This window comes from Corythoichthys intestinalis, chromosome 5 (assembly GCF_030265065.1).
Source record: "Corythoichthys intestinalis isolate RoL2023-P3 chromosome 5, ASM3026506v1, whole genome shotgun sequence".
NCBI classification, from domain to species: domain Eukaryota; kingdom Metazoa; phylum Chordata; class Actinopteri; order Syngnathiformes; family Syngnathidae; genus Corythoichthys; species Corythoichthys intestinalis.
The window spans coordinates 53,414,512-53,436,950 of NC_080399.1; the positions used below are offsets into that span (position 1 = coordinate 53,414,512).

The 22,439-nt window shown below is 39.0% G+C and overlaps 1 protein-coding gene across 2 annotated transcripts in view; it reads left to right on the top strand.

Moving 5' to 3' along the window:
• LOC130915967 (homeodomain-interacting protein kinase 3-like) overlaps nucleotides 1-22,439 on the top strand; it is a 53,620-nt gene that overhangs the window by 23,306 nt on the left and 7,875 nt on the right. For both annotated transcript variants that reach the window (XM_057836265.1, XM_057836264.1), the window contains exons 6-17: nucleotides 692-811; nucleotides 1,395-1,481; nucleotides 9,914-10,098; nucleotides 10,682-10,847; nucleotides 10,950-11,070; nucleotides 15,493-15,587; nucleotides 15,743-15,894; nucleotides 16,932-17,078; nucleotides 17,179-17,520; nucleotides 17,738-17,899; nucleotides 18,047-18,321; nucleotides 20,796-20,938. In XM_057836265.1, the coding sequence (XP_057692248.1) occupies nucleotides 692-811; nucleotides 1,395-1,481; nucleotides 9,914-10,098; nucleotides 10,682-10,847; nucleotides 10,950-11,070; nucleotides 15,493-15,587; nucleotides 15,743-15,894; nucleotides 16,932-17,078; nucleotides 17,179-17,520; nucleotides 17,738-17,899; nucleotides 18,047-18,321; nucleotides 20,796-20,938 (1,995 nt within the window). The remainder of the gene's footprint in view (nucleotides 1-691; nucleotides 812-1,394; nucleotides 1,482-9,913; nucleotides 10,099-10,681; nucleotides 10,848-10,949; nucleotides 11,071-15,492; nucleotides 15,588-15,742; nucleotides 15,895-16,931; nucleotides 17,079-17,178; nucleotides 17,521-17,737; nucleotides 17,900-18,046; nucleotides 18,322-20,795; nucleotides 20,939-22,439) is intronic.

Below are 22,439 nucleotides of genomic sequence, written 5' to 3' on the forward strand. Positions count from 1 at the left end.
CGTTGTGCGTTATATTCCAGTGCAGTTTATACTGTCACCATCAAAAGTATTTGAACAGCAAATTCAATTCCTTTGGTTTAGTTGTATACGGAAGACTTTTGGGTTTCAGATAAAAAAGATGAATATGATGCGCAAGTTCAGAATTCCATCTTTTGTGTCTTGGTCATTTCATCTTTCTCACATCTAGGAGGAATTGGGAGCCTGTGAAAGGTCCACAACAAATTTATCATAGCGCAGTATCACAGTTTTTGTGTGTAAAGAATCCCTGCAGATCCGAATCGGTTAGCATATGAACCCTGGGGGGGGATACTTCAGTCGTTTTAGTGGGCACACGAGGGCTCTCTGGCCGCTTTCAAGCATAATATACTGCAACGTTACCTTGTAATGTGCCGAGTTAATACCGGTATATTACCAGGTAATTACATTACAAACATTACCTGACTTTATTGTATTTGTAAAAAGGGCTTCTGTTACCTGGACCCCTCAAAGTAATGCCCAAAGAATTTCTCTGAGCATGCGCATGCATATTGTTCATTTTCTAAGAGTCTTGAGTCCAATGATGTGTGACCTGTTTGTCTTGTGAAACAAGTACTGGACATTCAAAATCTGTATGTTAAGAATATATCACTGAAATTTGTGTTCTTACACATCTTTTTTATTTATTTATTTTTTTTTTATTTGACTCGCCCAGATACGCTATATCTCTCAGACGCAAGGCCTACCTGCGGAACATCTGCTCAACAAAGGCACCAAGACCTCACGTTTTTTCTACAAAGACGCAGAATCTCCTTGCCCCTCATGGAGACTTAAAGTACATGCACACAAATTACAATATTCACAACATGTTAAGTGTACCATAAATTGAAAGATGGGTCAGAGTTGTATCTGTTTTCAAATAATGAGTTCATTTCAAAGACAGCCCACTTCTCATTTCTAATGTACCCCAGGTCTGATTGTGCCTGCTGCACTATAATGTAACATGTTGACAATGTTTACAATACAGAGACATCCTTGGTTTTATGATCCGTAACTCATTTTCTCATGTGTTTGGGTGAATGTTTTTTTTTTTTTTTTTCCCATTTTAAAAAAAAAAAAAAAAACGATAAATGTATGGTGAAACAAAGGTTGATCTTTTTGGACCTAATTCCCAAAAATGTGTCCTGCCAGAGGAACATACCTCAATTAAAGCATGGTCGTGGCGGCATAATTCGTTGGGACTATTTTTCTTCAGCCTTAGTCGAGGAGGAAGGAACTGTGAACAAATAGCAGTTTTATCACAAAACATTTGCGCATTTGGTTGAAGGAAAGAAAAATGTCAGCAAAACTAAAACAGCTGAACTTTATTTGTGTTATCATTCATTTATGTGTGATTTTTTTTCCCTCTGTTTTTCTAGACAACAGAAGAGCACGAGAAAGAGACCGGACTAAAATCGAAAGAAGCAAGAAAATATATCTTCAGTAGTCTGGAGGACATTGCAAATGTAAGTGTAAACATATATTTTAAAGTAACGTTCTAGATCAGGAGTCAGCAACATAAAAAACGGGGAGGAAACACAGAGAAGAAAAGATTTTTAACTAAATAGCACTAAAATGCAGGAAAAACATAACATCCAAATGTTACATATATTTGGCAGTGACAAAATGTATACCTTAATCAAATTGCTTGAGAAATGGGCAACTTACAACTTTTTTTTAATGACCCTGTATTAACTTTGACATGATGGTCAACCACCGTAATTTGGCCGTCCAGTGGCGGATGAGGATCTTTCAAGGAGGTGAATCTGAGTGGCCCGCCTGTGAGTGCTTTGTAGCGGTGGAGCAGCTTAGTGGCAGACGCTGCTTGGTAGGGACAGAAACTGGAGTGGCAGAAGGAGGGATGTCCCGATTGCATATTATTGCACCCGAGTCACCTGATTTTGAGAATCTTTATTATTAAAATCATATATATATATTAGGGATGTCCCGATCCAGGTTTTTGCACTTCCGATCCGATACCGATATCGTTTTGCATTTCCGATCTGATACCGATACTGGCCGATACTGATACCGGCCTATCTGAGCATGTGTTAAAGTTTAAAGTTATTTAGCCTCCTGACTTAGTTGTCAGACTCATGTTGAAAAGAGTTTTACTACTCTTGATGACAACTAGCCAGCTGAATTAGGTGAGTTTGAATAACACAGAACGGTTGGTAACAAGAAACTGACCTGTTTATTCAATGACAAACACAAAACATAAATAACAAACAGAAATTGCGTAGTAAAACGTGCAAATAATATTGTAAACTGTCTTAAAAAAGCAAAACACACAAACAACCTCAGTGGAAAATCCCACAAACCCCCCCAAGCTATTAAATGCTTTTAATGTTTCGTGCATTAGTTACAATAATTGTTTAAATAAACAACTATTTTAGTATCAAGTTAACATTTTAAAACAGTAAATAAAATACTCAAGTCCCAATTCTGTATCAGCAGCTTTAAACTACATTCAATTCATTTAATTTTGCGAATCAACTGTTAAAGTTGTTAAAATTGCTCCCGTTATTCCATAATTTCCCTTCTGTCTACTTTCGACATGTGAAAGTTTTAAAACTGTTTTGAAGATAGATTCAAGTCAAGATTTTGCCGATTTAGGAGTATTTTAGATAAAAAGTTAATTAGGTTCGCTTGGAAGGTTCACAACAGCCTACTAGGGAAGTCTCCTGCTTTAAGATGACGGCTGTTTACTAACGCATCTAGTTTTCCATAATGCCGTCGAGTCTGTCATTTTGTGTCTAGTTCTATATACATATATCTATTATCTACAGTAAAACGATGTTGACGTAGTTTGTAGCGGCAGTCAGCAGCAGTCAGGTATTCTTGTGTTTTTTATCCAGCGGCATGAGTTGAGCTAAAGCCGTGAGTTGAGCATTAGCATTACCCGGGTCTGTGACAAGCATGATGTTTACTCTCGGGACGCAATGCTGTCCGTTTCTCATTGTGTCCCGAAGACCGCGCTGTGTATTAGTTCCACTTTACTCGACATATTTCAGTAATCGGAATTTGGATGTTTGTGAATCGTTCTCGAATCTTCCACGGCCGAGTCGCTCAAGGATGTAATGACGGCTGGGCATGTTGTACCGTGGTTCTAAGTGTTGGATGGTGCGTCTTTACTCACGAGAGATAATGGCTCGTCATCCAGAATGAATTCTTCGGCAATGACTCTTGTTATTCCCTGGGCTTTGGGACTGTCGAGTGCCAGTTTGTCACGCATAGCAAAAGTTTCTGCCAGTGTTAGTTGCATATAACCTATCTTTTTGTCTTCGGTTTTCTCAACATACGCCTTATATTGTTTGTGGTGGTATTTCGCTAAATGCTCGATTAGGTTGGTTGTATTAAAACGTCTCACAGCTTTACCACCACGCTTCACTTTATTGTGGCATATGTTGCACTCTGCCTCTTCGTCTTTGTCGTCCTTTAAGGTGAAATGATCCCACACAGCTGACATTTTTACCGATAAAGTCTCTCGGTAAATCGAGAGACGGTAATGTTGTGTGTTGAAGGTGTGCCGTAAAATACGGACCAGATTTTATGAAAACCGAAGCAAAAACTGGAATGGATTATGTACAGTGGGGCAAATAAGTATTTAGTCAACCACTAATTGTGCAAGTTCTCCCACTTGAAAATATTAGAGAGGCCTGTAATTGTCAACATGGGTAAACCTCAACTATGAGAGAATGTGGGGGAAAAACCCAGAAAATCACATTGTTTGATTTTTTTAAGAATTTATTGCAAATCATGGTTGAAAATAAGTATTTGATCAATACCAAAAGTTCATCTCAATACTTTGATATGTACCCTTAGTTGGCAATAACGGAGGCCAAACTTTTTCTGTAACTTTTCACAAGCTTTTCACTCACTGTTGCTGGTATTTTGGCCCATTCCTCTATGCAGATCTCCTCTAGAGCAGTGATGTTTTGGGGCTGTCGTTGGGCAACACAGACTTTCAACTCCCTCCTCACCCCGTGGCGTCAAAATGATAACAAGAACGGGGAGCAAAAGTCTCAGAACCACACGGGGGGAACTAGTGAATGACCTACAGAGAGCTGGGACCACAATAACAAAGGCTACTATCAGTAACACAATGCGCCGCCAGGAACTCAAATCCTGAACCGCCAAACGTGACCCACTGCTGAAGAAAGTACACGTCCAGGCCCGTCTGCGGTTCGATAGAGAGCATTTGGATGATACAGAAGAGGATTGGGAGAATGTGTTATGGTCAGATGAAACCAAAATATAACTTTTTGGTAGAAACACAGGTTCTCTTGTTTGGAGGAAAAAGAATACTGAATGCCCACTGTGCAGCATGGGGGTGGAAACATCATGCTTTGGGGCTGTTTTTCTGCAAAGGGACCAGGACGACTGAGCTGTGTAAAGGAAAGAATGAATGGGGCCATGTATCGAGAGATTTTGAGTGACAATCTCCTTCCATCAGCAAGGGCATTGAAGATGAGAGGTGGCTGGGTCTTACAGCATGCCAATGATCCCAAGCACACAGCCAGGGCAACAAAGGAGTGGCTTCGTAAGAAGCATTTCAAGGTCCTGGAGTGGCCTAGTCAGTCTCCAGGTCTCAACCCCATAGAAAATCTGCAGAGGGAGTTGAAAGTCAGTGTTCCCCAACGACAGCCCCAAAACATCCCTGCTTTAGAGGAGATCTGCATGGAGGAATGGGCCAAAATACCAGCAACAGTGTGTGAAAAGCTTGTGAAGAGTTACAGAAAACATTTGGCCTCCGTTATTGCCAACAAAGGGTACATAACAAAGTATTGAGATGAACTTTTGGTATTGACCAAATACTTATTTTCCACCATGATTTGCAAATAAATTATTTAAAAATCAAACAATGTGATTTTCTGTTTTTTTTTTCCACATTCTGTCTCTCATGGTTGAGGTTTAACCATGTTGAAAATTACAGGCCTCTCTAATATTTTCAAGTGGGAGAACTTGCACAATTAGTGGTTGACTAAATAATTATTTGCCCCACTGTAAATCGGTGCGCTGGAAAACCCGGACCGGCTTTCAAAAAAACTGGATTGGAAGTCTGGATCAGAATTTTTCCGTTTCGGCCGATCCGATACCGATGCGCATTTTTTTGCCCATATCGGCGTCCGATCCGATCCAAGTATCGGATCGGGACATCTCTAATATACATATATACAGTGCGGAGAAAAAGTATCAAATACTTGTTCTCCCCACTGTATATATATATATATATATCTTTTGTTGCACTCCTCTTTAAAAGAAACTGCTGTATTTAAGCCAAAACAACTGTTGTGTTTGACAGAACAATGTCCATATGCAGCCATAGCAGATTCATGGCGCATTAAGTCCCCGAACTATTTTTAATTTTTCCGTTTTACCCTGAAAACCCTCGTTTACAGACATCGCGCAACCGCTTTTGTTTCAACACAGCCATAAAACAAAGGTAATTAATTTGATTTATTATTCAAAATCTGTCGTTTTTAGCTTAGAATCGTCAATTGATTTCTCATATTTAATTAAAAAAAAAAAAAAAAAACGACTTGAAAAAAATTATTCACTCATATTTTAAACTTTTAATCAAATTACGTCACAATGAAAAAAATAGCGTCTGTAAAAAAGTAACGGATATCTACCTCATAACGATCGCCTAATTGTATTTTTTTTCTTACGGTCACATTTTCTCCGATATGTTAGATGATAATCGATCCAAACAAAGAAAAATTGAAAAAAAAGTTTAAAAGGGCAAATACATCAAAAAGTCTGCGATTTCTGCATCGCGACCCGTGTTGTATTACCATGTTTCACCCATAAAATCCCCCAAAAATCCAGCTGTGGCCATTCACAGCTGTGTCTTGACTCTGTGATACATGCTACATGGAGTTTTTGGATTGACACAAGGTAAGTACGCCATAATATTTGGTTAAAGTCATGGCGTCTGTATATCTGCTCTCGTGTGCTCTCACCTCCAGATAAGGTTTTGCTGTTTAAAATTTTTTTTTTTTTTTTTAAATGCCCTCTTCAAAAATTTTCGCCCCCCAGAAAATTGAAATTTTAAGCTTTCCAATGATGTATCACACATGCATATCGGACAATTTTGAAAGTTGGCCAAATTGTTGGTCTCAGAGCGGAACCTCAAGTCACCTGAGTGTTTTCTGCCATACATATAGATATATGTATAGATATATTTTTTAAATAAATTAAAAACACGTTTTTCACCTGATTCTGATCCTCTGAAAAATGGCCTGATTTCCAATCATGTCATCGGATTGAGGACTTCCCTAGACATAAGTCAATCTCCAAGCACAAACGGCTACAAGAGAAAACAACGCTAGAAATGGAAACTATTTTCACTAGTCGTTTTTAACAAGTGTCTCTAGGAGGATTAGAAAAGTCTGCAGTTATGAACAATGAAAGGAAAATTGAAAAATGCCCTCCCCAGATGTTGACACAAGATCGCTAATTCGCTCATTTTGTTGTCAATCAAAAAGACACACAGTGGTACCTCTACATACAAAGTTAATTAATACCAGGACCTTGTTTGTAAGTCGAATTGGTCGTATGTCGAGCAGGATTAAGAATAAGAAAATTAAGAATAAATTGATTTCATTCGTTCGTTCCACCACAGTCCGAAAACCTACACTAAATACTTAATAAATACTGCTGGTACTATGACAAATGGCAATTACAATAGCAAAACAAATAAGTTTTAAATAAAAATCAGGATTATAATACAGTATAATAATAATACCAATAACAATTCCTGTAATAATGTAACAAATCGGGTTCTAATGTGGCGGATGTGTTTTGCATGGTGGACCTGACACCTGTGGCCTATACTACGAACTGAGTTCAACCTCCCCAGAAGTAATCCAGTTTACCAGCGGGTAACCGGAGTTGACAAAACCTGGTTGTCTAGTTTGTGGTCAGTCGGTGCTACGACGCTGATTATGAGGTTGATTAGTCGAACCGGTGTCAACCCAGTCAGAGTTACTGCGCGTTCACATAAAAGGGGGCGGAGACCAGAGTCAAACACTACTTGTGACGATGGCACGGGCACCTTACTTCACGGAGGAGGAATGCGCGATGATCATACGGAGTTATAAGGAATTAAAATCCACCCTCATCGCGAAATTGAACACCGTTTCAGCGAGTAGAACGCAACGGGTCTGTTGACAGCGAATTTACAGATCGTGTGATTTGTGAATGCGTCAATATGCCAGTTTACTTATGTCCATGCAAAGAAATAAAGCCTGCTGTCAGGACAATAAAATAAGATTTGGTACGTTAACAGTAAGAAATAATTTATCGCACATCATCACATGAAGCAGGATAATTGTATGTTTAGTCCCATTGACTGTATGAATACGTATGTCCTTTTTTTTTTTTTTTCCCCTTAGTTTGGGCCTAAAAAATCAAGCCCGACCCGAGCCCGATCAGTTAACTTTATTTGCAGCCCCGAGCCTGACACGACCCCCCCCCCCCCCCCCCCCCCCATAATTTTATGTTATCTTTGTGAGGACTCAGGAGAAGAAGGAAATGCGGGGATGCCATGCGTTGTTGCGTGAATTAAAGCCCGTCTTTTGTAACGAATTTTCACAGTTAAACAAGACTGTAAGATGAGTATTCAATAAACATTTAAATCTTTTATATTTGTGCGTCTGTCCTGTCAGTGGATTTGAAATTTAATTTAATCTCTTCGAGTTGGCAGAAAAAAACGCAAGTTTTCTCAATGTTTAAATAGTCTACATATTTCTATGGTTATTATTAACTCATTTACACAACGAAATAACGCTGGAAAAGTTCGTTAAATATATTTCTTGTATATGAGAGCAAAGCTCCGCATTCGTTTACATTCAGCAATTTCAACGATCAATTTGAAGCGTTTCCATACCCCACTTCGAATCGCACGGCATACAGTGTTCTTACGCAGATATTCAGCATCACCATTGGAATGCATATATGGTCCCTGGCGAAAGAGCGCACGGAGAGGCACACAATCTGCCCGTTTGTGAGGGCCTGACTTCGGCGGGTTACATTATAGCAGTGCTTCTCAATTATTTTCTGTTACGCCCCCCCCAAGCAAGACGTAAATGTTTCGCGACCCCCCCAAACTCTCTGCCGCCACTGTAAATAGTATTATTTGTCTATAAAATTACTATTATAAATACACATCTGCCTAACATTGTGTCCTTTTTTTCTAATAAAGAAAAAAAGTAACAGATCAACTTATAATAAAGTATAACTTTATTAACATTGTTTTGTTTGGAACAGAGAAGACTTGACGTGCATCAATTTGCCTGAATTTAAAAAAAAAAAAAGTCACATTCAAACTGTAAAAATACACTCAAGGTATATTTTTGACCATTTGATACAGAACAATAAAATGTAATAAAATCCGTAAATAATAACAAATTCAAATTGATTAGAAACATTTACTCATGAGGACAATATGCCAAAAAATTTGACCGAAAAAACAAAAATGAATGAAGGAAAAAAAGAGTGTCCTTGGACAGAAGGACAGTTTTTATTTTTGCTGCTCAAACTCAGTATTACCTCCTTTGCAATGGTGTGGAGTCATTTTGCAATGAGCATGCTAACAATGCTCACTGGTTTACTGATATAACACTGACAAAGCAGGACTATTGTTGGCAATATTCAGCACGTTTTCGCTGAAAAACAATCAAGCGGCTTATCAATGAGATTGGGGTCGAATGTCTTTAAGTGGCGTCTTAATTGATTTGGCTTCTGGCAGTCCGCTATAATTATTTTCAGACACAGTAAACAGTAGTTTTTCCTCATCACCCCACTGTATTAAAAGTCAAAGCTAAAAGGCAAACGGCACGAAAAAAGCGCATTCTCGGCGGCCGAGGTAGAACCGTAGGTGAGGGCGGTCGTCGTGACGATCCCAAGCCGAAAATGGCACTTCTCGGGCGGCGACGTGAGAACCGGACAAGACAGTGGGTCGCTGCGTGAGTGAGTCCGGTCGGAAAACGGCGGCGGCGCACTGCTCTTCATATCTGTTTTCTGTGTGCTGAGTGCTCTTCCTTAGTTAAAAAATACTGCACGCACTCTGAAAATAAGAGCGCCACTGCCACCCACTGAGTGGATGTGCAAGTACACTTTATTCCAGTCCGGCAAAAGAAGGAAAAAAAAAAGAAAAAAAGCATGTTCCCCGAGGACACATGCATGGCATCGCTCTGCGCCCCCCCAGGGGGGCGCGCCCCACTATTTGAGAAGTACTGCATTATAGTGACGTCCGCCTCGATCAGTTGGCACAGGTAAAGAATTCCCTCAGCTGAAAATCTTTCTTGGAGAACATCTTCCGGGTACGCCAGCGGATTCTGGCGGTCTCCAAAAACCCGTGCACTCCGAAGAGAGCCCCTCACAATCCGCGCGCCAATGTCTTATGGGTCGTCCAGGTATGCTGTCATTGTCAGGAGGACACGTCCGCGGAGGAGTGCTGTTTAATTATAGCGTGGTTAATTAGAATTCTGGGGTTAAGCAAGATCTAACTCTGAGATTACCAGGTTTGGCGTGTGTTGCCATGGCAACACTTCTTGGTTCCAACATATCCACCTTTCGTAGTCTCGCTTGGCTGCGAACTTAGGTCGCACGTGATGAAGTTACTCTCGAAGTTACCCTGCTAAGCCAGAAAACTGGCTTCGTAGTATAGGCCACTGGCGTGGCTGACGTGACAGTGAGAAAGTGCAGTAGAGATGTGCGTTTACATGCATTGTATTGTTTTTAACATGCACTGTCCCGACCAAATAAGTAAATTAAAAAAGACACACACACACATACTCATTCAGGATAATAATAGCCGATTTATATCAGACACCCCTTATTGTTATCTATGCATTGTTTTTCTTGATTTACTGTTTTACTCTATCCGCAGGTGAACTTCGTGTTGAGTCCAGACAACAATGACATGCAGGCAGAGAAAACAGACAGGAGAGAATTTGTCTCTCTACTGAAGAGCATGCTCCTGATAGACGCAGAGGACAGAACTGTTCCCTCTAATGTTCTGAGTCACCCTTTCCTCACCATGACTCATCTGTTAGACCACCCACATAGTAACCAGTAAGCCTATCATAACTGATTCTGACATAATGACATGCATTCCACATTTGGATATGGCTCCCTTTAAGCTACAGTATGTATGAATTTCTCAAATGTACAACTAAGTTTAAAAAATGTTAGCCTTAAACTGTTAGGATGTGAGCCTTAAAAGGTTTCTCATCGTGGTGGTTCCTGGAAATAACTTCCGATTTGAGGAAAATTGATATCCAACTAATAGTGGTTTATTTGAAAATGCAGCAAGATAATGACTCAAAAACGAAACAATCCTCAGGGAATGCCTGGAACAGTGCAAAAGCAAAGTATGTAAATGGGCCAGAAACACTTGCAGATATTGCAAGCAAGGGATTTACAATGAGGTTTATGCAGTACATTAGTGTTTTGAATCTTTCTAGACTTTAACTCCCCTAAAAATTACAATCTTTCGTATCACATCCAGATCGCAATCCCTTGCCTGATTCTCATCTTTTGATGTGAAATCTAAGTGTTTTCAATTCATGCGAAAATTATACTAATTAGCCTCATTATTGCAATACTTTGGATGGTGTAATTTTCCCCCTTTACTACTGTGATCTCATCTTTTCAGTGTACAGTCATCTTTTCGCATAATGGACATGTGTCATGGCCGCACCAACAGTGCAGTTTTTGATGCATTGAACCAGAACACCACTCATTTCTCAAGACCCACTGGTGGTCCCACTGCATCCACTGGTCTCCCTGTGGGCTACAACAACGTACCAGTTCACACTCAGGTGAATTGTTATAATTTACTGTTTTATATGGTAATCGTTTGTTTTGGCTGCCAAAATAAACACTAATACCTGTGCTGGGTTCTTTCATTGTTTGCAATGCAGTCGATTACACAATCTGCTCCTTCAGTGATGCATCCTGGGATTCCTTTGACAGCAAGAAATGGTCATTTTGGGTGTAGTGACTCCTTCCCACCTATTCTTCTATGTCCACCGAACATTCAAGGTATGGCATTTTAGCCTTCTTTTTGAAACTGTCATACAACATGTATGGTTGAGTATCCTCAATAAAATGCTCACTACAGAGACTGGTTTAGTTGGTGATTCGTAGATTTCTATGTGTGTTGCTGTCAATGAAGTCGACACATATTTTTTTAGTTCCTATTTTTTGGTAGTTTAAATAACATTTCTGTTGTTCTGTGCATTTTGACATCGCAGGCATATTATATATAGGGGCTGTCCCAAACGATTATTTTTCTCCCGATTAGTCTGCAGACTTTTGTAATGATTAGTCGACTAGTCTTATAATTTTTTTTCTGAACTTTTTTTTTTTTTTACTTTACTAATCTTGCAATTAATTTTTTGTTGACGATTATTAATTCACAAAAACATTTCGGAAGACCTAAATTATTTATTAAAGTACAAAAACACATAAATAACAATAATAAATCCAAAAAACAATGAGGTCAAATGCTGATGACATTAACTAGTGCAAAAGAATGAAACGTAAACAGATTCAGAACACTGTGACTTCACTTTTCCAACAGGATTCAAGACAATTTTTACTTTTTGTGGTATGTCTACATTGTTCTTAGCATTAAGAGTGCGCACCAGCAGGAGTGAAGTATGTGGAAAAAAAACTTACAAAAAACTTAAAACTTACGCTACGATGGGGTATTAGGGCCAAATAATTTTTTATTTTTTTTTTAAAGAATGAGATTTAAGTCGTAATATTGCTACGAGAAACAAAGGTCACATTATTATGTAGGGGTAATGTAGCTGTGAGCCGCGACACACATTACATACATGTACCTTCGCTGGGAGCTACAACGAAGCATTAACATAAATTCTTCTATTTATTATAATTTGATGTAGATAAAGCAAAGTAATATTTCCTTATTTGTGAAACAGATTATAAAACACAAGATGCTTTCAATATTATTGATTTTAACGTTTGCGTAGTGCGTTGCAAGGCGGCAAAGCACCACGCAAACTATGTAGCTGCTTATTCGGCTGCAATAGCCCAATATTAGCCCCTAATACTGTCGTACAACCCACATAAAGGCAACGTCAATAAAAAAACAAAAATCTTCTTATATGGACTTACGATCCGCCAGCTTGTTGTCTCTTGTCATCTTCCAAAATTATACCTAGGTGACAGCGCTCCAGTTGTTCATTCACGGCGACGTGCTGCCGTGGTATGCAAGCTAGGTACATGACAGTGTACCCTCGTTTGTTTCGTTGAAATAAGTCCATGCTTTGGTCACTCTGGTGCACCTTTTTGGCTTTGTACCGCTTTCCCCGCTTGAATCCCGAGCGTCCGCCATTCTCAACTTTCCACGTATATATTTTTTGTAACCCTTTATTAACCGTCGACGGGATGGTGTGCTCGTCGACGAAATTACGTCATTGATGACTTCAAGTTGTTCGGACAGCTCTATTTATACTAGTATACTGGTCCTTCTCCAAAAATTAGCATAGGACTAGTATACTGGTCCTTCTCAAAAAAGTTCATTATTTTCTGTAATGTACTGATAAACATTTGACTTTCATGTATTTTAGATCAATTACACACAACTGAAGTAGTTCAAGCCTTTTATTGTTTTAATATTGATGATTTTGGCAAAAAAGTCAAGAACCCCCCCCCCCCCCCCACAAAAAAAAAAACAAAAATCCCCATCTCAAAAAAAAAGTCAAGAAAACCCCCCCAAAAAAACAAAAATCCCCATCTCAAAAAATTATATATCATGAAAAGGTACTCTAAAGAAGCTACTAACCTAATCATCTGAATCAACGAAATAATTCAAATCCCTGCGAAAGATTCGTGAGGCTTTTAAAAACTCCCAGCCTGGTTCATTACTCAAAACCGCAATCATGGACAAGACTGCTGACCTAACTACTGTCCAGAAGGCCATCATTGACACCCTCAAGCAAGAGGCTAAGACACAGAAAGACATTTCTGAGTGAATAGGCTGTTCCCAGAGTGCAGTATCAAGGTGCCTCAGTGGGACATCTGTGGGAAGGAAAAAGTGTGGCAGGAAACGCTGCACAACCAGAAGAGGTGACCGCACCCAGAGAAATATTGTGGAAAAGGGCTGATTCCAGACCTTGGGTGACCTGCAGAAACAGTGGACTGAGTCTGGAGTAGAAACATCCAGAGCCACCGTGCCATGTCAGCGGCTGGTGTTGGTCTACTGTGTTTTATCAAGGGCATGGTCAATGCAGCTCGCTATCAGAGGATTTTGGAGCACTTCATGCTTCCATATGCTGCAAACCTTTATGGAGAAGATTTCATTTTTCAGCATGACCTGAAGCCTGCTCGCAGTGCCAAAACCACTGGTAAATGGTTTACTGACCATGGCATTACTGTACTCTTCTGACCAGAAGCCCATAGAGAATCTGTGGGATATTTTGAAGAGGGAGTTGAGAGACACCAGACCCAACACTGTGGATGAGCTTAAGGTCGCTATCGAAGCATCCTGGGCCTCCATAACACCTCAGCAACCAAGTATTGAATCCATAGCTGATATGATTGAGGGTTGACTTTTTTTGTATTAAAAACACTTTTTTTGTATTGGTCGGATGAAATATGCTAATTTTTTGAGATGGGGATTTGGGGGTTTTCTTGACTTTTTTGCCAAAATCATCAATATTAAAACAATAAAAATGTTGAACTACTTCAGTTGTGTGTAATTGATCTAAAATACATGAAAGTCTAATGTTTATCAGTACATTACAGAAAATAATGAACTTTATCACAGTATGCTAATTTTTTTAGAAGGACTAGTATGTGCATATCAAAGGCATTATGCTACTGGTCCTTGCTAAATGCAAAAAACGACTAACCAGGAACAACAGTGCACTTCATAAAGTGGAAGAGGCAGGCCAGAAAGCAAGAAATTCAGGTGAAGTCCCCCTATTCAATTTTAGACCCACCCAAAAAATCCTGGCAAAAATGCAAAAGAAAAAGTTTCTGGCTGTCCCTCAGATTCAGCACCCAATTGTTCTCAGCTTATGCACATGTTTTCAGCACTTCAAACTAGGGCTGTCAAACGATTAAAATTTTTAATCGAGTTAATTACAGCTTAAAAATTAATTAATCGTAATTAATCGCAATTAATCGCAATTCAAACCATCTATAAAATATGCCATATTTTTCTGTGAATTATATATATATTCTGTAAAATAAATTGTTGGAATGGAAAGATAAGACACAAGATGGATATATACATTCACCATACGGTACATAAGGACTGTAGTGGGCATTTCACTCTACTGTCATTTAAATCTGTCTATGCTGTCCTCACTCCGAAGCGTCTACTTTTTTCAAAGCTAGACAGCTAGTGAATGACGCCTTAATAATCAGACTTCTTCCTTTTTCATCTGATTTATTAATAAAACGGCCTCAAACCATTGTCCTCTTTAGACCGTCCTAAAACTACAAAAAAAAAGTACACAAGCATTGCATTAGCAACAACATTAGCTTAGCACGCTATACAGGTTAACTAAACATAAACAAAAAGCGCCACATACAAAAAATATAACATTTCGCTTATTAACATAATATGTACATTCTTTACAACAACCATACTTACGGACAAATCTTGTCGAAGGATCATATAAGCACAAAAGAGACGTCGTGCAGCCATATTGAACTGGCAAGAAAAGAATAAACCATGTCGCAAAGCGACCACAGGAGTTCGCTGTTAGACAGCACAAAAAGCCTGTAAAACTTACCAAAAGGCAGAATACTGTCTGAGCGGGACATGTGCGTTAATTGCGTCAAATATTTTAACGTGATTAATTAAAAAAAATTAATTATCGCGCGTTAACGCGTTAATTTTGACAGCCCTACTTCAAACATATTTTCATGTGTTCAAACCAAAACAAATCATCAAAATGCTAAAAATTTAAATTATTTCGTAACAGTTCGCTTGTTTTTGTAAGTATCAATATATGTTCCTCAGGAATTCATGAAATCAAGGGTGTGCTGCCCCAAGGGTCAATTTTATGTCCAGTAATTTTTAATCTTTATGTGCTTCACCTTGGGTACGTGGTTAGGAGACATGGCATTAATTTTCACAATTATACAGATGGCACACAGCTTTATATTGCCTCATGATGACACTGGACCAATTGATGCCTTTTTAAAAATGCATTTTAGGTATAAAGTTATTGGTGGCAGTGAATTTCCTGCAGCTCAACATGGACAATATTTGAAATTTTAGATATCGGTCCCGAAGCTGAGAGAGAAAGTTCTTCCTAAATTACATGATTTTAAATCTACACAATGGGTACCATTCTAGGACTGAAAACATGATACAAGCCATATATTGATCAAACTAATCATTCCTAGTGATTATTTGCATATTTGCATATGATTTACTGTGATTTAAGTTTTTTCATTTATTTGATTTGCATTTCAAAGGTAACCTCAACCAATCGGTCAGATACTCTGTTCCTATGGTACCTCAGGCTCCGCCAATCCGGGCACTCCAAGTGAGGCCAAGTGTATTAACACAGGTAAGATGTAACTCCCCCACTAACAGTAGATTCATATTAAGCTTTTTAAGTATTATTGTTTGTGTTTTTTGTGTTTTACTCCAGCATTAACATTTAATGTGGTTTTATTTAAAATCATGCATAAGATGATTGAGAATTTCTCTCTGGTCTTACAGCCAGCCTGGTCTAACAGAGGTCAGCAGCTCCTGTTGCAAGCCACCTGGCCACAGATGGCTGCTGTCGGTGTGCCCCCGACTCACGCTGTTCCACCAACATCTTCCCTAACCAATGACACCACAGTCCGTGCCCCAAGAATCGGCGAATGGGGGTAAGTCACAAAAACTATTGCTGAAACAATGTCAATTTTTTTGTTTGTTTTAAATAGCATCAAACTTAGCCATTGTCAGATAATGAAATGCTTGACTATGATGTGATGTATAGAATATTTGGCCTTGTTCAGACTGGCAGCCAAAATCCAATTTGTAGTCCATCCAGATTGAAAGTGGATGGCTCTTTTGTAGTCTACACTGTCACTAAGGACAGAAATCTGATTTTTGAAAGACTGATTGAAACCACATACGGGAGGGAGTTGCATTTCAGAAATGGACAAGACGATTCTCAGTCTGAACAAGAATATTCATGTACTGTATGGATGCACTGTATGCTGGATGATGCCTTCATTGCCACAGCAACCTGTGTGTCAGTAATGTGGCCCCGTCCGGACAGGCCCATTTCTGATTTGGACATTTGCTAAAAACTATGAATGCATGCAATGACGACGCAGCCTTTTTTGAATGGTCACAACCACCACATTCAACACTGGAGGGGAGGGCAAGTGAGTTCCAGTGAAATTTGATACCCTAGTGACTAGTCTGTTCAGCATTTCTTTAAACCCATGCATAGCAGTCTCTTTGACAGCAGGACCGGGAAAATGCCAAACACTTGCAGGCAGTGAGGAAAATGATGCCAAGCAATATTAAAAAAAGGTCTAATCCTAATCTTAGGGCATTGCTTGTCAAATAATTCCCAATGCATTTTTTTTTCTTTGAAGAGTCTACTTAGCAGTGATTTGATCCTCGGGCAAGCATTTCAGTTGATCCTCCCGCATATGTCAGATTCTCAACAACGTTTGCCTTGCAAACGCTGCTCCTTCACTGCAAATTATCTTTTAGCCATTTTTGTATCGGATCATACAAATCATCATCATAATAAAATAAGGTAGTCCATAGCCCTTTATCTGTAGTTTCTGATATGAAAAAATGATTTATGAAATTTAGAGAATATTCAGGATGGCTTTAAACTTGCAAATTTGCATTCAAGAGATACAGAAGTATATCACATAATTTTCTTTTTTAACGAACACAGGAAATTGCGGTATAATACATTGATGCAACAACCGCTCCTGACCAACCACATACCAGCTGTCTCTACACATCAGCCACTCAATATAGGCATAGCGCATGTTGTATGGCCTCAGTCAACTAATAAAAGAAACAGGCAGCATCACAACAGGTGAGCATTTGCATAAGCCCTGTATTACATGCTACTACTGCTCTGTTGTTCATTCAACGCTAACTTAACCTTTAACTATCTTTTTATTTTGCTTTAAAAGGAACCTGTCCCACCCAATTAACAATCACGCATCTCAGGTTCGATCCCCTAAAATGGCCAACGTTGGTCAGGAAATGTTAGGAATCAGTAAACCTCAGAAGGAGGTACCTCTGGTGGAACCCCAGCAGCTGACGCATCTAAATTCAGACGAGGAGGAAGACGAGTCCCACGATGAGGTGGGGTGCCTCAATGAGGATGCACCAAACAAAGAGCTTCAGCGAGATGTTGCGCTTCTCATGGGTGACACACCAAGCCCAACACCCAGTGTGATCAGTATCCACAGTGAACCAACAGATGGTGAAGATGTAGAAGACGACAAAACACAGTTATGTTGTCCAAGAGAGTGAGTCTTTGCATAATAGTTAAATATGTAGAAACATATTTGTTTTAAGAATCGGCCACATGGACAATGTTTTATTGCACTTTGTATAGGGTAAAACCGTTACAAATACGTTTTTGTTTCCATTTTTGGAATTATAAACGGGTTGATCTGTAAATGACACAAGAGATTGGAATTGTGACTTTGGATAAACCTAACCATGCCACTCCCCCCTGTATAGGTGTAAAGAGCAGTGCCTATGCGAGGTATGCAGAAACACCAGTGTGACTATGGAACGAGTATGTTCCCTTAGCAGTCCTGACAGCAGTCTCAGCACCAGTTCATTTGCATCCAATTCTCTGCACTCCAGCCCGTCTGCATCACCCTGCAAAAGACCCAACAGGTTTTTTTTTTTTTTTTTTTTTTTTTTTATGTACTTTTGAGTTTGCAGAAGCTTGTGGTCCAAATTATTTATTTAACATATGAGTTAACAATACTCTATATACACTGTGCAACTTTCTCAACCAATTTGTTGTTATTTTGTGTCCAGTATGTCTGAAGATGATGGTCACGAGAGTGGCTGTGAAACAATAGAGGGCTCCCCTAGATCCAATACATCAACGTCACCCCATGGCAAAAGTCCCTATTGTTTCCTGGACAACAGTAACCATAACAGCCGCCCAACTTTAGGTGCTGTAGTAGCACCATTGCCTTCCCCTACAGTGCATGGGAGGAGTCCTCGGGATATAAGGACAATGGTGGTTCCACCAATGAGAGTGCAAAACAACAACATTCATGGAAGACAGGAGCGTTTCCAGAGAACCGGTTAGTGTTGCCAGATTCAGTGCTTAACCCTTTAAGCTCCATAGTCGCATAATTGCGACAAGCAGCTTTCTTGATTTAACAAGCCATAGCTGCAATTATAGTGCTTTGTGTAGGTACAGCTTTGCAACACGAGTTGGTGGACGTCAAAAGTTTTGGAGTTTGTATAGTTTGAAAACTGCCCCTAATGTTGTGAGAATTTCATCCTGCCAGGTTTGCCAGGACGGTCCACAAAGCAGCACACAGTAGAACCGATGATTTGTTTCACAGTGTTTGGGGTGCAAGGATAGCAGTTGTTGTCAAAATGCAGGAGTTAATGTTAAAGGGAGAAGCAGGAATATAAAAATAACAGTGGAAATAACTGCAGACATTTGAACGCACGGGAGGGAAATGAACTGTTGAGAGCAGTAGAGGCAGAAGTGGTATCAATCGTTCAATCGAGACACATTTATATAGCACCTTTCATCAGCCAAACACTGCGCAAGTTGCTTCACAGGATAAAAACAAGTACAATACTGCAAACTGGGTTTGCTTTAGATATGAGGAAGACACAGTTCAGATGCAGTCAGGAAGGAGTAGCTCTGTGTGCTCTTCCTTGCAATGACTCTCATCCATACATGACTATGCATGAAAAAATAATTTAGTAATGCTCTTTTATTCATTTTACTCTTAAAAAATTAAGTAATCCTTTTACAATTGATCTGTTCCTATGGTCTGCATATTTTGCAGTTATGATATTAATAATATATATATATATATATATATATTTACATTAAATGTGTAATTTCTTGAGGCCATGTCAAAGATCGCATTTATGTTAACAGGTTGACATTCAACACCTGTATTGCATGTCATGTTTTTCTAATCTTGCACAGCTCTAGTTTTAATGTAGACTTTAGAATGTCGGCGAGCTCTTAAAATGTTGCAAACAGGATTGGGAAATTTCAAAGTGATACTTGATCACGCCCTAGGTCTGTCCTTGATGATCCGTCTCCGCCTGGGCTTAATGGCAGAACAATGTTTTTTTTCTTTTGCTGCTATTTTAATCAGTGATCTGTGATTATTACAACTAAATTTAAGTGTCTGATACCTGGTATATATATATTTTTTTTTTTATTTATCCTGCTCAAAATGTTTCCACCTTGCTGCTAGCCGTAAGCTGTTAATTTTGTTTTGGGTGTCTATGCTGCAGACCAGAAGGAACCATCTGGGGCTTACCGCCCTCTAGTGGACATTAGAGGTCTTAACAGGTGATTGTTGAAGAGTTTGCCTCACTTGAAATGCATCCGAACTTGCAAAATTTTGCTGAAAACCATTGACTTTCCCTCCAACAATATTCATTGAAATAAAGAAACACACAAAGAAACACACACTGAACATTGAACATTTTCCACATATATACCGTAAACATATTTTAACGGAATTTTATATTGAAATTCAAAGGTCTTTAGTGTAAATGTGCAATGACACTGAAATTATAATGGTTATAAACTTGACATGGTTTTGAATGAAGTAACTCCTAGTGGAGGGGAAGGTGGATGCATTTCACCCTAAGTCTCTGGAAATTTCCAATAAACCACATAAATGTCTATATGGAATCTATTGGTGGTAGACTATACATGTAACAGGATTAACTCATTAACTGCCAGCACCTCCCAGTTCAAACAGATTGGACGTCAGTCATAGTCAATGGCAACGAATGAATTAGGTGATACAACTTAAAAGTGATTAAATAGCTCACAAAAAACTATGTGCAAAGTACAGAAATTCAAAACAGCCCCATCAGCAGCATGGTGATGGTAATTGATGTCTGCCATTCTTCAAAATTGAGCCAAATGAATCCCCCCGCCCAGTCACAAATCAAATGATTTACAGAACTCCACATATAGCCTGAGCAATTTGCTACACTCCTGTTGTTTACGATGGCAATTCTTAAACATTGCAATTACTTCAGATAAATATCCTCATTTTATCTTCATCACCTCATTTTATCATCATCACCTGCCGCTTCCTTGTTCTCATGCTGCTGCTGCTTCTCCCCCGGCGCCGAATCCTCTTGCGAGTCCCACTCCGTTTTTTTGAGTTCGGACAGCGGGCTCGGCATTTAACACAACGTACCTCACAGTATCTTATTTTTTTATTGTATTTTATTAATATGATGTATAATACACATTTTTGGATAACTATTTTAAGATTTAGGAGGAATATAGGGGTACTTAAAACGGGTTACGCCCCCAGCATAGGAACGGAACTCGTTCATAACCTGGGGACTACCTGTATACAAATGTATACTTTGTTACTTGCATGCTTGCTTTGTGTTTTTCTCCTGTATTTAATCTTGAAGGTAATGTGGACAACATCAGCAGTTTTGCTTGCGGTGCAGTGCTTTTTTAGACCTTTAGTAGGCTACCATATGGATACTATTATAGTATATACCAGCACTTGTCTAACTGAATTATTCTCTGTCCTCACGTCAGAGTTGTGGTCCCGATCCAAAGGGCGCTGCAACATTGCAGGACAGCAGAGCACTACCGCTATCCCCTTCCTCCAATCAACTCCTCTTATGTCATGGCAACAAAAACTGCACCAGCAGCAGCACCCCCCCTTGGGCCTTGGACAGGTCTTGTTTCCACCTGTTTTATTTTTAAAGTGGCACACATTACAGTGAAACCTTGTCACACCAGATTCACTTCAGAACTATCCGTGATGTATTTGCACAATGTTTACTCGTCCTCCACAAAATTAGTAGAACACAGTAAAACCGTGGTAGCTTCGAAGGTCAAGGGTTGGCAGAGGTGGGATTGCCAGCCCATTGTTATTTTCTATTTATATTAATGACTTGCCAAATTTGTATATTAATAACTTGCCAAATTTATGTGTGAATGTTGAAGTTTAAATGTATGCTGATGATTCGGTTAAATTCACCATTACAAAAAATACTCAAGACACAGCTTGTGCTCTCACATTAGTTATGGTTCTTATTAATGTTCACAAAGCAACCTTTGGACATCAAACATTCAGGTGTATTTTTGGGAGGACAGGAACTGCAAAATGTCCCTGAATTCAAGTACCTTGGAGTGACACTTGATTCCACACTGTCTTTTTAAAGCCATATTAAAAGAATATGTAATATAGTGAAATTCAACCTGAACAATTTTAAACAAATCCGATCTTTCATAACACTTGGGACCGCTAGCATGTTTCTGCACTCAATGATTTTTATCACACATTGAATGTTGCATTACATGTTGGCAACTGGCAGGTGTAAATACATGCAGTAAAGGAATCACTCTTTTAAAAAAATCGTTAAAGGTCTTTGCCAGAAAACTAATTTCTTTCCACGTTAACATTTTTTTAAAAAAGTACTATTTATAATGATTGAGCCTTGAGAATTAAAACAAAAAATGAAAATGGCTTGTCTAATGTACAAGGTGTTACATGGCCTTGCCTCACCTCCCATGTCAGACTTTAAAAAAAAAAAAAAAATAAAAAAAAAAAAAGGCTCACAACGGTCTCAGGAGCAGGGCCTCCTCAAGAGGGGACTGTGAGGTCCTACTCAGACAAAACGCTTTCGGCCAAAATTCTCTCTCTGTAAAAGGCCAGTAAGATCTGGAACAGTTTACCACTCGTCATCAGGTAGTGTCCCACAATACGAACTTTGAAAATTCACCTCAAACGGTGGTTGAAAGTAAACCAGTCCTTTTAGATCTCCATCAACGTGCACTGTCCTTATCAAATAAATAAATCCCCAGTGATCGTTCAACCAATCAGAACCTCCTTTTTTATAAATCTTTGATTGCATGCAAAGCTTTTGATATAAAACATGCTCAAATCAAAAATCTAAAGTGGAAGACTGCATAAATGACCTTCACCTGAAAGGTACTTGATCAAACTAAGTGTAGAAGTCTGGCATTTCTCAGGCCTTTGATAATGGACAGAATGTTTAAACACAAAATAATAAAACTACTTACGAACACAACATTTTGTGGCAAACGTGACATTAGTCACACTGCGTATGTACAGCATATACTATGCAGATACAGGTAAAAAGTACTTTAAAAATAAAACTTTATCAGACAATAGTAATTATTTATTTATTTATTTTTGTTCGCTCCTAGTAA